This window comes from Caenorhabditis briggsae (assembly GCF_000004555.2).
Source record: "Caenorhabditis briggsae complete genome, chrIV, whole genome shotgun sequence".
NCBI classification, from domain to species: Eukaryota; Metazoa; Nematoda; class Chromadorea; order Rhabditida; family Rhabditidae; genus Caenorhabditis; species Caenorhabditis briggsae.
Genome location: NC_013487.2, coordinates 5,358,796 through 5,374,773, shown reverse-complemented (window position 1 = coordinate 5,374,773; position 15,978 = coordinate 5,358,796). Strand labels below are relative to the sequence as shown.

Genomic DNA, 15,978 nt, shown 5'->3' with positions numbered 1-15,978 from the left:
ATCTTTGAAGTCAATATTTGAAACAGAAAACAAATTGAAACTTTCGAAATTTTTTTTTTCATTTAGAAATTTAGAATATTGAATTTGAAATAATTATGAGATTTTGTGTGATAAGTCTCATATTTGAAAAAAACATGCTGCAATTTTTTCGTATCTTTTCATTACACCAAAAATCAGCAAAACCTCTAATAGAAGTATTCTTTTTCGATGTGTTTCTCTTACGAAAGTTTCAAAAACTTTTAGAACGATTAGTTAAGATCGCATGAGATTCCAATGTTTGGTTCCCCTAATCTTTTGAATTGTTTATGAAACTGAACATTTTAATGATGACATATGTGGAGGGGTAAAGGGACGAAAAAACCAAAAAAACCTCCAAGTTTCATAAAAAGATTATAAAATTAGTGAAACCTAATTTTCTTACTCTTTTGATGACATTGGCTAAACTGTATACCAATTATTGCTGTTTTGTTTTGAACATTTCAAAATCGGAAATCTCAAACAAGCTATTGTTTTCCACTTTTTATTTTCCAAACTTTCCCGAATTTAAACTTCTCGAAAATGCTGACCCACCTCTTTGGATTCTGCAACTCTTCCACAATGAAGTTCAAAAAGTTCCATCCCGAGTAGGCGAACAATCCAGAATAAAACGCCAGCGAAACCTTTGTGAAATCTTGGGAAGTGTTCTCGAAAATATTCTCAAATGAGTCTTTGTACTGAGAATCTCCTGAAAGAATTTGAATATTCAGAAAGGGAATTATAGAAGTTCGTTTTTACCAAAAACAAGAAGATAGAGTCCAGTGAGAATAATAAGGACCAAGGCGACGACTTTGGCAATGGTGAACCAGTCTTGGACGATGGTAGCCAGACGAACAGAGACACAGTTGATAGCAGTCATCAGAACTGCAAGTTTCTAAGACAATGGTTGAAGTGTCTGAGATTAGATCAGGGGTTATAAACTTGAATATTTGATGATTGTAACACAGTAAACAAAAAAAAGCGTATCCTAATCTGGACGATTTAGTTTCAATGTAAAATTACCAATTAACAAAACAGCTAAAAGAGTAGCGACACCATCCGGTGGAGCACAATCCGGGAAAAATGGGCGGAGTCCGTAGATGGCAAAAGTCAATGCAACAATAGTAACAGTACACGGTCGAACCACGATTGCTTCGATCCAAAGACGAATGAATGCTACGAATGGACCGAATGCTTCCATAATGTAGGCGTAATCTCCTCCTGATTTCTTGATAAGAGTTCCTAATTCAGCATAGCAATAGGCTCCAATGGCAGTGAAGATACCAGAAATGAGCCAGACGAGAAGGGAAAGTCCCACGGAGCCGGCTTCTGGAAATTTTGATTTTTTAAAGGTGGGGGGACAGGAGAATTTTCGTAGTTTTTTTGTAGCTAGAGTATGCATTCTACCGTCACGGTGTACAACGCTTAATGTCACTCTGCGTACAGCTGTCGTCCTCGCCTTTATGTATGCAATCGGGCGTGCGCTTTCTCTTTGCCCGCGTGGCTCAGTCGGTAGCGGCGCCGCACCCTCAATCATCGCCCTCACAAGTTCAACTCCTCGAGGGGCATCTTTGAGCGGAATTTCGAGAACATTATTTTTTTCATGTCCCCCCACCTTTAAACACTTAAAACTTCGAGAGAGCAATTTTTGATAAAAAATTAAAAAAATCAAAAAATCACTTTCAATTTGGTTTGACAAGTTTTGAAAAGTCTAGTGTTATTACCACCTGCAACCTCCAAAATATTGCGTGAATTACAATTTGACCTGCACATTATCATTTTTAAAGGTTACAAGAGAAAATCTAGCAGCTTTGAAAATTCAACTTTTTAAAATTTCCATAATCTTACGTTCTTGAACTCCAGTAGGCGATACAAAAATTCCAGAGCCAATAATACATCCAACAATAATTGAGACCCCATTAAAAAGTGTCAATGACTTAGCAAGTCCTTTTCCATCTCCTTCTTCTTCGTCTCCATTTTTTACCAGCTCTTCTGGCTCTCTAGATTTCAGCGGCTCATTTTCAGCGGTCATTTTTACCTGGACATTTATAAAATTTTGGGAAGCATAAAATTGAATTTAGAAGCGAAAGAGGAAGAAAATGAGCTCAATGAGCTAGAATTGCTGACAATTCGGGCTTGAGACAGATGAAAAATGATGATAAAACACTGAGCAAAAGTGGGGGGATTTGTGACCAGAAAAGGTGAAAAATGCTGACTTTGAGATTTGTGTGAGGACACAAAAAAACACGAAAAAAGTGAGTGACCGCGCAATTTTTTAGGATTGCATCAGCCATAAAAAAAAGAGCTGCCCATTTTCTTAGCATCGAAACGCATTCAGTAGAAAAAAGAACATGAAATGATGATAAAGTGATTGAGATAAGAAAATATTTTTAGGTAGAAGACGGGCAGCGACAAGAATAACAATATTTCCGGTCAAATCGGAGAGAAATTAGATGAAAATATTAAACAGGGGAGAAAATGTATGGGGATGAGACGCGCAGACAGTTGGGTAGGGGTCAGTTCTTGTTTGTTTAGATACTGATAACAGTTTTATTGGAGAGAAAAAAAACGGAATGGGAGGAAAAGTTAGGAAATTCGGCAATACCAAAAAAAAGAACTCGGATATTTTTCGAAAGTTCAAAATGTATATTTCCATTATACTGTAATTTCAAAGAAAAAAATTAGAAATTCAAAAAATTACTGTTTCGAAAATTCTGGTGACATTGATGACCAAGCCGGATTAAAATTAATAAAAACAACCTTTGAGAAATTGAAACTGAAATTTAACCGAAATTTGTTTCTTCTTCAAATGTTGAAAGTAAACCCTAAAATTTAGGCAAAACTACCGTTTGAATAAATTTTTTAATTCAAAAATTACTGTTTCACTGGTTGACAGATTTTCTGAAATTTTAATGTAATTGATTGTTTCTTTGCATTAGGGCTCATAATTCGATACAAACAGCTTCCGGAAAAAAAACAAAAAGAAAATTCAGGTATTTTTTCTGAACAAGCTTTAAATTTAAATTTGGCCTGATAAGTGTTTTATTCAAATCTGAAAATACACTCTAAAATTCCGTCAAACTACGGTTTCATTGACTTTTTGAAGTTATGAAGGCTGTTCATTGGTTCATGGAAAAGGTTCTTTTCATAGATCACTACTTTTTTGCCAAAAAACTGTTTCACTGGTTTGATGAGTTTTGAAAATTCTGGTGACATTGATTACCAGACCGGATAAAGATTGATGAAAACTGCTTCCAGGAAATTGAAATTAAAGTTTGACAGAAAAATTTTTTATGCAAATTTCTGAGCGAACCCTAAAAACTTGAAAAAAAAGACTATTGAGTTTTCGAATTCAAAAATTATTGTTTCATTGCCTCGACATATTTCTAAAATTCTTGTGAAACTGATCTTGCTCGTTATTCAAATTTCAAAATAAACCCTAAAAATTTCATTAACCTACTGTTTCATTGACTTCTTGAGTTTTCGCAGGTCTTGAAATTCTCATTTATCACTTTCTATGCTAATACATAAAAACACCAAAGGCGCAAAGTAAGAATTTTTGACAACTATCTCTAAACCAAAAAAAAACTGTTCACAAACAAATTCTCTTTGCCGAGTACAACACCCTGAAAGAACTTTTTAGATTCGTATACAAAAGTTCTTTTCAGTGAGAATGAAAAGTGAGGAGAGTGGAGGAGGGTCGTGTGAATTCCTGGCTCTTACACAGAAAACCAAAAGGCAAACGAAAAAAAAAACGAAATGGAGAAAAAAGAGCGAGGAGTAGAATAGTCAACGGGGGAGAGAAGGGGAAAATGCGCATCCAATTCGGCAACATGTGGGGGATACAAAGGAAAAGAGAGGGTCCATTGAGAAAAGGATGGCCAGCAAATCGTATATCATTGAGAAGCATCCCCTTTGTGAAAATAGGAGAATAAAAGGAAAATGAGGAAATGATGGACAGATTGGGTTTAATAGGTCAGTTGACTGTGGGAAAATCTAAATGGTCATCTTGAGGGGTCCAATTTTTCAAAAAATATATTTGTTAACTGTTCCCATGTTATTGTATGAAACTGAAAATCATAAATTGGAGTTTTAATTAACACTACTATACGTTATTTGCTCCAATAGAATTCCACCCAATACGTTTACTTTGAGCTCAATTATCTCGGTTCCTATGAGAGATATCAAAAATCATCCAACTGATAAATTATTGATGAATTTATGACAAATAATTTATCAATTAAAAATTTTTCATATCTTTTAAAGGAACCGAGATAATTGAGCTTAAAGAGCAATGAATGAAACTCCAACTAAAAATTTTTGGCAGAAAGCAAAAAAAGATCGAGCAAACTCGCGTGCTCATAAAGCAAGACATTGAAATTTCTAGAAACTTCTCGAAATTAAAAAAATTCTAGAAAACCAAAACCCTTCGAACAATTCAGAAATATCAACAGTAACCAAATGTAACCAATTGAGAGGTCCACAACGATTCGTTAGTCAAACAAAGACAATACAATAAGATACTCACAAAACAATAAATAAATTAAATTGGAAAAAATCAAACTTTGGCCTGAAGAAACTAAAAAGTTGTTTATTTTTCGCCCCAGATAGCGTTTCTAGTAGAGTTTTAGGTCCGTTTAAAACTAAAAGAAAAATTCAACCGTGTAGGAAAGCAGTGCAAAAAGAAGAAGAAAAAGAAGAAACGGGGGATGGAAATAAAATGAACATAAATAAACAAAACCCGCACTACCTTCTCTTCTCTCTTTTTCCTGAAATACAACAACTTTTGAATAGTAACAAGAACAACAACACAGAAAAGCGATAAATTAGAAGAAGTGAAGGTGGGGTCATTTGAGGCAGCGGAAGAGGCAGGAAAAGACGAATTGATACAATCATTCGTGTTCCGAAGAAAGAATGCAACAATTACGTGGGTGTTTGATAATGGATTTGAAGAGATAGATTGAGAAGACAGTGTTAGGGGTTATCAGATTGAAAAGGGTGATTTTTAGATTTTTTTTTTCGGAAAAAAGTTGCTGTTTCGGAAAGCTGTCAAAAAAATAAGGGAGATTTAGGAAAAGCAATAGGATAGTGGTAACGATCAAACTTCATTCATCTTCAAGATCTAAATTTCACATTTTTCCTTTTAAAATGTTCACCATCATCCCGTTTTCTTTTCCAAAAAAAATACTGTTCCAGCAGTTCTAGATATTTTGTTAATGTTCGAACTGCTAATCTTCTTCCGCTTATGTCAGTGCATCACAAAAATCTCAAACCAAGAACTCCTAGGCTTATGTTTTTCTTGCTATAAATTTATTTATATCAAAGAACATTCAGAAAACAAAGAAAATGAAACTCTCTTTGCACGTACAAGGAAGCTGAAACTGTAATTTGGTCAGTTGGCTCTCTTATCAGCTGAATAAATTTTCAATTCGTACAATCGTACTCGTCGTGCAGCTGTTTCACGTGAATGTTGGAAATTGTGAAGCGAGAAATTAACGGTTTCAACGATATAGTGCCAGGAATTTATGTATTTTGGATACTGTTATCATTAGAGTTGCTCTTGCAGTTCGGTATTCTCGTTTAGAAGAACGTGATACGGTATACAAATTATGTCTCCGAGCGCATTTACATCGCCTTCCGAAAAAATATCGGGTTAGGAAAGCTAGAATCAAAGACTATTTCGAAACCTTAGAACATTGAGAGAGAAATCTCTGAAAAATAGGAAGTAACTGAAACCGTAAATTTTAGAAAGTATTTTTCAAAAGGGTTGCTATCAAGATCATATTTTTAAGACCTGTAACAGAGTTGCAACCTGAGCGCCAATTTCGAGCCGATTTGTCTTGGTTCCTGTGAAAGATATCAAAAAATGTTCAACAGTTAAAATGTTCAGAATGATATCAGAAATGTAATGTCAGTTGAACGTTTTTCAATGTCTTTCACAGGAAATCAGGAAAATTGGCTGAATAGTAAGGGTGCAATTCTATTAGAGTTTACCGTAGTAGTGACATAATAGGACATACTACTCTGCATCGCTGTGTTTTCAATTCACAAAGTTGTTAAAACAGTACGTTTCCAAAAAAAAGTTTTTGAAAATTTTTAGAAACTTTGCATGTTCTCATATCAGAAATTATTCGCTATTTTCAAAATTTTCCAATATATTCAATATTTGTAATTCCCAGTGTATTGTACGCTAAACGATAATCTAAACAATTCCAAATTATTTAAAACATTTCAGAAACCGAAAAAAAATCAAATCGTATAAAAAAACCCCAAAACACTAAATACGTTAATGCTCACCCCATCAAACAAAAAGCTGAGCAAGCAACAAGTAGTCCGAGAGGGGGGAAACCATTCGAAACAGAGCATAACAGGTTAAGCTGCGTTGTCCTCCCTAACGGCTACTGCATAAAGGACTCTTTAGAACCCAACCACACAGGTGTCAATATTTGAACAGTCCCTACACAGCCATTACCAATAGATACCGTACGGTAGCAGTAGAAGAAGCATAGAAGTCTTCTCTTTTGTTTATCCAATTTTGTGTCAAGTTCTGTTTGTTTCTCTGCCGTCTTCTGCTCTCTAATTTTTCGTCTTTCACTCGGGAACAGATTGTATCACAAAAGGTGACATTCGCGCGCCGATGTCACATCTCAAAGCGGCTGTCACTCTTGGAAACAAAACGGAAGAGGAACGGCAAAACAGAATAAGTAAGGGGTGATTGATAGACACTGTTTTCCGGGTGGTCTCGAGAGAGTGCCAAAAGGAAAAGAAGAGGGTTCATTGAATATTTGAAGCTACAGTACCACCCAAGTTTTTTGAACTTTCACCTATTTTGAAAGCTAAACAGCCACACATCATTAAAATCACAAGCTTCTTGTTATTTTTGACATTTCTGAAACAGGCGGAATTTTTTTTCAAATTGTAGAAAAACCCAAAACACCAAATGAAGAATTTTGCGTAGGAGAACTGGAATTGATCAGTCTCATCCATCCAAAACCTACTATATCTTTCAAATATGGAAAATTGGCCGGTACTGGAACTTAATCAAAATTTTAAGCTTGTTAAAGGCAGCTTAAATTTTTTGAAAAAAGATAAAATAGCAAAAAAAAAGTTATTTCAAACAAATCATTTCAAGAAAAAAAATACATGTTTCAAAATACAAGTAAACATTCTGAATTCATTTTGAAGATTATTCTCGCAGAATCGGCAAGCCTTTTTTTACGAATGGCACATTTTCCCAATCGATCGTTTCTACAGTACACCACACCATGTTCCCTTTTCCCTTAATCCCTTCCGGTTAATTTTTTTTCCCGGAAGCGTTTTCCGTCTGCTCTTCACAATTAAGACACCTTCATCAGTCAACCTCTAAAACTTTCCCGACAAATTACCTAATTATTTTTCTGCCTGATTAGATGAGGTCAATTGTGGAGAATACTTTTTTCCGTGTTTACTGTAAGGACCTCAAGGAACTTTATCACACCATGAGAAGGAGCAAGGTGAAGTTTTGACAAACTCCGATCGAAAATCTGCTTTAAGTTTGTGGTGAACGATTTTTTTAATTAACAGGTCGTCGAAAAAAGGTTTGCAGTAGAATTACCATAATTTTCAATTTTTAATGACTCGGTGAAATGGAAAATATTTTTTAGTTCTCGTGATAATTGCAAATCGACTCAAAAAATGCAGGTTATCGGAAACAAGAAAACTTCGTGAAACAGGAAATTGAACCCGCACAACTCAATTTAACTACCCATCGACATTTTCCGAATGTATCGGGTTCCCACCAAAATTCAAAGAAAACAGTCACCTGTCCCCAATGAAAGTAAAACCATTTTTCGGTACGTTTGTACCTAATTAAGTGTGGGCACCTGAAACCAATAAACCCCCACAAGTATCACTTCTTTGAAGTATTACTGTGGGGCGAAGGTGAGAACTCACTCAAGCAGAGGCTAATTTTTCGTGGGAAACATGAGAGGATTTGAAGATAAGTTTAGACATACTGAACATTTGAATTCAAAAGTTCTAGTTCTTTCCCGTTTCATAACCGTCACATTCCAGAACTCGTTATTTCAGTAAACATTTATTCTGACCTTACGGTTTTTTTGTTCTCAGCTGGTTTCTCAAAAATTCTCTGTAGTTTGTTAGTTTTTAAAAGAATTTTCTATCGTACTTGATTTTTTTACATCAATGTTGAGTCCATCGTCAAATGTGTTTTTTCTTTGATAACGTATTTGAATTTTCAGTACTGGGCTACATTGAAAGACTGATTGTGAGATCACAAGTCTTGAAATATGAAGTTTATGAAACGGGAAAAATCGAAACCTGCAATCAGTTTATAATGAAGAACGAACGGCACATATACAATAATGTTTTGTTCAATTCATTTCAGGTCGATTTTTTGATTGTTAAAATTTTTAAAAAGTGGCGGAAAATCGCCCAAGTTTTATGCAGATAAATGAAAATTGGGGATGTAGAATAGTTGACGTTTGGTGGCCGGAGATCCTACAACGACAGCTGTCGTAACCTAAACATGTTATCATTTTAAACGTTTGCTGAACGAATTAATGTAATTATGAAGGGAAATTGGAATTAATTCGAGTCTGAAACAGAACATTTGAAGCAGATATTGTTTCGGTTTTTTTCTATATAATATTTTTCGAGTTCAAAAATGCCGTAATTAAATTTATCGGTTTTCTTTACCGGATTTTTGAATCGGATTTGTACTGACAACACTAATGAAGCACTCTTCTCTTTCGAAAACTCTAATTCATGATTACATTGCATCCAGAAGTCCCCCTTTTCCCTGACTCGCATTCATTCAAAAAAAAACATCGGAATTCTCCAAAAAGACGCCGAGACCACACTCCCATACAATAAGTGCGAACAAAATAGATTATCCCCCGTTACGCCGATCATTCGTCAATCGGAAACAATGGGTGATATTCCAAAAATGGACACGTGCAGAAGTTGGTATCTTGATTTTCAGGTCGCACTTTTGGAATGTGCTCTTGGAAACATAGGGATTAAAGGAATCAAAATATTTACAGTACTGGCAAAAAAGTGTTTATATTTCACCAATTATAGTTGCTATTTGGATGCTTTGAAATAAGTAGTTTTTGTTGGATGAGACGGAAAGTTTTCAGGTCTACTAAACAAAAAAAAAGCTTCACTTTTGTAGTTGATAACTTCTTGTTAAAATCCGCAAATGAGATAAATCTATCAAAAGTTAGACGACTCTTACTCAGTGCTCTTTCTGGAAGTTCCAGCGCTAGCTTTTTTTCAAACTGTATATCTCATTTGGATGAATTTGTACAAAAAAGTTGTCAACTACAAAAATGAAGTTTTTTTGTTTAGAAGGTATGCAAATTTTCCGTCTCATCCAACAACCTCTACTATGTTTTTAGACATTAAAAACTGTTCATTTTCAATTTGAACAATGGGGGTATCGGGGCAACTAAACGTAATACAAATAAGAATGGATAATAACTCCCTGAAACCGCTCAATTTTTTTCCTATTTTCTCCCAACTTCCTCTAGTTACCCGGATTTTTTCATTTATTCTGCCCAGTATATTTTCTTCATTCTCGTCAAAAAAAGTTAACTGACACCCGTTAAAATTGATCCTTATCTCGAAACCCCAAAAAACGGTTTTCCATGTTTTCATGTCAAATAAAATGAGGAAAAACGATTTTTAAGGAAGACGAAGAAGATGAATCTCAGTGACAGATGGGTGCAAGTAAATGATACCACACAATGAATATAGATTTCAATGAACAGATGGGAAATGAAATGAATTCAGTGAAAAATTAGAAAAAAGAGAGAAGAGTGCGGGAAAAAATTATGGAGATGGATTCATTCGAATTAGTGGTTTTTATGGGTCATGATGAGAAAAAACGGATTATCGTGAAATTTTTTTCATGTTCCTTTTAAGGTGCCGTACCCTTCAGTGAATAAAAAGATAATAAATGAATGAATCCTAAAAATCCAATAATTTCAAATTTAGGTGTCGTATATACTGGAATAGAAGGTCCCCCGCACAGTTAACTTACAATTAGAATAAGTAAAACTCGTTTCCTGTGAAAGGTATCAAAAAATGATTAACTGATAAAATTTTATTGAAATCATGATAAATATTTTATCAGTTGACTACTCTTTGATATCTTTCATAGAAAACGAGATAAGTTTTGTCAAAGTTAACGCTTACCGTATATTTAGATATCGCTCTCTGGTTATCCATTGAACAGTTGATGTTATTAAAAGACAACGCGTATTGGGAAAAACGAAAAAAAAACTCAAATTTTAGATGTTTGCTGAAAACCTAATAAGTGACACTAACAAGAAATGCGGCTACTTTTCACGCTGAAATTTTAGTGGGATTTCAGCAGAAGAAAAGACAATGATATATTTTCCAATTTTTAAATCAGTAGATGTCATGAAATGTTAAAATTTTCAAAAAATTCACTTTATAAGAAAAGGCTGAATACAATGTTTCAGAATTATCTCATTTACAGTTTCTCTAAACGAAAAAATTCGTTTCCTTTATAGTCGAAAGTAGAACTGTGAAAACATGCTCCACCAAGCCTCAATATTTTTGTAGTTTTCAAGCTCATGTTCCTACGAAATTACATTTCTATTGTAATCCCCCAATGGTCCCTTCCAAATGCATAGTTAGCATTGGTCCTAGGGACCCTTCATGTCACCTGTCTCCCCAATTAAGATGTCAACGAACTTGCCGAAAGGAGAACTTTCCTCGATCGAGGTTGAATAGAAGATTGAGACGAATCATGTTTTTGGGGACGATTTGCCAGAAGGAACATTCCCAGGAGCCAAGATCTTTGTGATATTCTTCAAACCACGCGGATAGAAAACAATGGGAACCATGACTCATGGTCCATGAGGAAACCATGTGCGAATATTGGTGACAATCGGATTTATTTTCATACAGAAAACGAACTTTCTGGGGTACTGTAGCTATGGGACCCATTCAGATTCTGACCCACAAACTTATGAAGAAGACTAATTAGAATGTAATTGGACCAATTATTTCTCAAATAATGAGGTTTTCTTCTGGGAAGGAAAAAAAGGAATCGGTGAAATCAAAGAATCGGGATAATTTGTTCACACCTAGAAACTGAAGAAAATGTAAGCGATCCTTAATTAGATACGATATCTAAAATGGCACGTGTATCGCGCCTTTGAAGTAGGTAGCTTTAATGGAATGCCCCAATGAGAATACCTAAAATCAAGCTGTGACTGTAGGAAGACTAAATTTTGAGAAAAATATGAACAATGTGATTCGAAAAATTGTGAGAAATATTCTGAAATAAAATCTAGAACTTTCAGACTTTGTGAAACTGATTACTGCAAATTCCATCTTCTATCTATCGCCAGTAAATCTATAACATGAAATTAAAAGACCATGCGAAACAGGATATTTTTCAAACAGCAGAGCTCAACTTCATTGCTAATGAACAGTTTTATTCGAGTTCCCACCATAATCCAAAGAAAACAATCACCTGTCCCCAATGAAAGCAATACCTTTTTCGGTACGTTTGTACCTAATTAAGTATGGGCACCTGGAACCAATAAATCCATCTGTAACACTTCTTTGAAGAATTACAGTAGGGCGGGCGAGGGTGAGAGCAATGAACGACTAATTGAGGAGAGTATCGAAAGGTTAGATTGAAGGAAATGGTTTCAAAAAAGTAATGTTTCAAGAGCATGACTTGAGAATCTCTGCATCAGCCTGTTACTCAGGTAGTTTCAGTAGTCACAAAATCAAAAAGTTAACAAAAGTTGAATCACCGAATGATATTTTAGTTTTTCGAATGCTGCGGCGATGATGAGCTACGCAGTTTCTGCAGCTGAAAAATAACATCAAAAATCGTTACAGAGAGCAGAAATTCAAAGAATGCAACTTCTATCACCATGGATGTTTCTAGGATTTACAGTATCATGAGTTTTGTAAAAACTTCTCAATTAATTTTTTTATGCTTCTCAAGGATACCAAATTTTACAGAAATTCGAACCCTCCGTATGAATCTTTTACTACCGTTTTCATAGTTTTCTAGAAAAAATGAATTTTTTGAAAATCGGAACACGGTAAAAATTTCCTGCTTCAGAAATGTTGTATAGGATATCATATTGTCCTTGGAAAATAAGAACAAAGTCGGCTGAGCTACGCTGTCGCCGCTGCAAAAACGACCTAAAAAGCATACTTGCTAAACCTCGGCCCGCCGGTTCTGAATAGTTCAAAATTTTTCAGTTAATTTTTTATACAATTTTGTGAAAATAATCATTTTAAAGCACGAAATTTCTCCCATGACCCTTTTAAAACCTGAAAACAAAGAACTTTTGAGAAAATGTTCCCAAAAATCCAGTTTTCTCTCAAAAAATGACTCCTAAAAATGTTTGCCTCAAAAACTCGGGCTAGCCAGGCCGGGCGTGGTTTTTGAAAATTCCTCCACCGGCCTGGCCCGCGACATGTATGCTAAAAAGTAATTTAAAAAAACAGAAAAATTCGAAAATCCTCAAGTTAACTTAGATGACCATAGAAATTACTGTATCACAAGGTTTGCAAAATGATAGCGAAAAATGTTTTCGTATTCACAACTTTCTTTTATATTCACAGCTTTCTTTTATAAGAATTCACAATATCCGCCTGAAACTGTTGAATCCAATTAATTGTAAGATATTTCACATTGTTATTAGGGAAATACTTATCACATCGCTCGCGCTCTACCGCACCACCCAGATGGATGAGTTTTTTTTTGGTGGCTGGCGGCCGGGGGCCGGCGGCGATATTTTAATTTTAACACGATTTTTCGCTTGATTGTCTTCAGTAGAAATTTATTTTTCTTAGTTTTTTTTTTGGTTTTTTTGCAGAAAATATCAGAATGGGAAAATTTGTACTGACAACGATATCTGGCTTCAAAACCTAGAAAATTAGCTGAAATGCTTAGAAAGGTTATAAAAATCAGTACTTCTCGCAGTTTTCTGATATTTTCTGCAAAAAAGCCGAAAAAAACTAAGAAAAATGGAGTTTTATTGAAGAAAATCAAGCGAAAAATCGTGTTAAAATTAAAACATCAAAAATTTAGGTTTCAGAAATGTTGTATAGCACATCAACAAAGTTTGGTCGTTGATTCTGCAGCTAAGCTTTTTTTGAAATTACCCTCTTTTTAATATATCCATTTTTCCTAAAATGATAATTTCAAATTTTCCTAAAGTTACCGTTTCACTGAAACATTAAAAAACCACCCAAAATTATAAATTTGATTAGTTTGGGTTCCAACCACAAAGTCCCTAACCACCAGCTATTCCCCTGATTCTACCCCGATCCATAAATCCGGCTCAACCTTGACTCGTCTTCTCTTTCCAAATGACCCAACACCATCACCATCCTTGGACGCTAACCAAACTTTGCCTGATTTATGACCAATGAATAGAGTAACTTTTGCATGATAACAATCTAACGACCTCCCTGAGAATGACTTGAATTTCATTCTCCTCAATTCATTTTTCCTCGTGTTAATACAATGAAAAAAGTAAACAGATTGCCTTGGTGTGACAGCTTGGAGATATTCAATTCGCGCCATGACGTCTTCTTCTGGCTCCTCATCCATTTCCATATGACGCCTTCTGTTCCTTTGGTCCCCTTTTTCTTCATGATTTTCATTTTATTTGGTGTCTATTTTCTCTCTCATGGCTCATCATTTAGTTTAGGACCTAATTATGACAAGTGAACCCGTCAAAAAAGTTTGATCAGATTCTTTTTTCCCAGAAGAAAACATTTAATGGCACAATTATTGCTCAGGGCCCAGTCATGAGACACGAGCGGTCAGATTGCGGGGTAGTAGTATTGTGGGATACTGATTTATGGAGATCGCATGTTTTAACAAGATCTAGGTACTGTAGAATCGAGAATTTGAAGCCCCTAGGAATTTATAAAAATAAGTTAACATAAAATTAAGGTTTCATCATTTTATTTTCTGTCGGGTGTGTTGAATGTGTTTGTTGTAACTATATGAAAATTACGCTCCAAAATAAGGCATTGGTGCCGATAAAGTTTATGAATAATGATAAAAATGTATATTTACAGTTTCAGGAAGGTGATATAACTCTACCAATTTTTTAAATCTCATTCCAGTTTTCTTGGGTTTGTTTTGGATACATTTTATTGAAAGGAGCTCGATTTTAAGTTAATGTAAACAAAAAACCCAAATAGATCCTTTACTGTATTCGATAGCGATTTTCAAAACCTGACAATCTGTGTGTCTGTTTGTCCGTAGGCTTAACTCAGTTCAGAGCCAAAACTCAAAAAAAATCGTGAAAAAATTTCCCTTTTCATCAATTGCACAAGTTCCAATATATAATTCTAATTACAGTATTGTCACTCTTAGTCCATTTTTTGAGAGAAATTGATTAGAAATTGTATTGCTTACCATGACCTAGTTTTTCGTAAAGGATACTCAAGATCCTGCTTATTTCAGCTTGGATTCACTCTGGATTACTGTATTTCTGTTTTCCTTCCCCTTTTCTAGATTTTCGATCCCTCGATTCCCTTCGGATTCCATGACGATTCTTCATCCCCATCTCTTCTACTCCTTTCCATCTCATTCCACCTCATCCCATACATTTGTTTCATGGTCTTCATAGGGCCAAGTCCAGCGACGACGACGACGTCGGCGAAAACGAAAAAAGAAGAGGAAAACACATCGACATTTTCGAGTGATGAGGTACTGTATTTGAGGGAGAGGAAGAGGCAAAAAGTCTGTTATCGACTCGCTGAATCTTGTGCGAGTGACACCTACAAACACGGGCTTGGAATGGTCTACATGGGGAAAAGAAGAGGAAGAAGAAGACCGCCACGGTCCTCTTTTCTTTTTGCCGAAAAGGCAGAACTTCGGGTTGACCTGGTGATCTGATGGAAGAATCTGAGAACGGCGCTGACTGTGACCTAGATTTCTGGAAGGTTGTATGCATTTTGACGTGGTCAGGAATGTATAGCTTCTGGGTTTTGAAAATAAGCGATACAAGAGAAATGTGCTCCGGGAAACTTGCAAATCTTCTCGTATCAGACTTTTATCAGTTTCTCGGTTTTACAAGATTCAGAAATAAAGTGGTAAAACAGAAATATCCAGCTAGTGAGTTGTCCTTTACTCCTTGTGTCCGGAAGATAAAAGTTTCTGATTCATCGACCAGTTAAAGTCGATAAAATTGAAAACAGCTAATGCGAAAATTTTCCATTATAGCTGAATGATTAACTGGAACACAATCTGACATGAAAGTTTCCGTTTCATATTTGCTTCAAGTGCAGAGTTGTCAAATCTTCACTGATGAACGTGTGATTTCTAAAATAGTCGTAAGTGATTAAATTTTAAGCAAGCTTAAAAAAACTGATATGATAAAATTGAAACAGTGAAAATTTTAGCTAGAACAATTTTCAGGTGTCAGTCAGCCAGAAAAATAGTTAGTTCCTTTTTTGAGATTTTTTTTGGTGGATGTGAGTTTTCGATTATTTTAATACCGTTTGGTTAAAATCCTCATACTTTGGAATAATCTACACGAAATAAATCAAGCGTTCACTAAAATTTCTAAATATATGAAAGACCAGGAACAGAGAAATTTAGCACACTTCTATCTGAATTTATATTATTTCATTCTTAATTTGGTGATCGTAAGATTAATGTTCTGTCGAATTTTCCGAAAACTTATAGTCTCATAGAAATAGTAAACGTTTTAAAATGCCAAACTAATTTTGAAGTGATTTGACTTTTTGGTATTATTCTTGTGCAAAAAAATTGGATTTGTGGCCGAATTTTCACACAAGTTAGGCCACCGTATTTCAAGGAGAATTTTCGAAAACACAACCGGCAAAAACGAGTGCTACCGTAACCCAACAATAAATATTTTCGCAAATTTTTTGTCTTATTTTTTTTCCTTTTTATCGCATTTTCTCGATTTTTTC

General features: G+C 35.0%; 2 protein-coding genes across 2 annotated transcripts in view; both read right to left on the bottom strand.

The window, feature by feature from the left end:
• Cbr-aat-1 overlaps positions 1-2,047 on the bottom strand; it is a gene marked incomplete at both ends in the record, with an annotated part of 3,609 nt that extends 1,562 nt beyond the window's left edge. Inside the window, 4 exons of the mRNA XM_002633917.1 lie at positions 571-724; positions 775-900; positions 1,039-1,344; positions 1,864-2,047. Of these exons, the coding sequence (XP_002633963.1) occupies positions 571-724; positions 775-900; positions 1,039-1,344; positions 1,864-2,047 (770 nt within the window). The remainder of the gene's footprint in view (positions 1-570; positions 725-774; positions 901-1,038; positions 1,345-1,863) is intronic.
• Positions 2,048-15,256: 13,209 nt separating this feature from the next.
• CBG26422 lies at positions 15,257-15,310 on the bottom strand (the record flags this gene model as incomplete). The annotated part of the gene is made up of 1 exon (XM_045235281.1): positions 15,257-15,310. The coding sequence occupies one exon, from the start codon at positions 15,308-15,310 to the stop codon at positions 15,257-15,259; it is 54 nt and encodes a 17-aa protein (XP_045100293.1).
• Between the last annotated feature and the right edge of the window lie 668 nt (positions 15,311-15,978).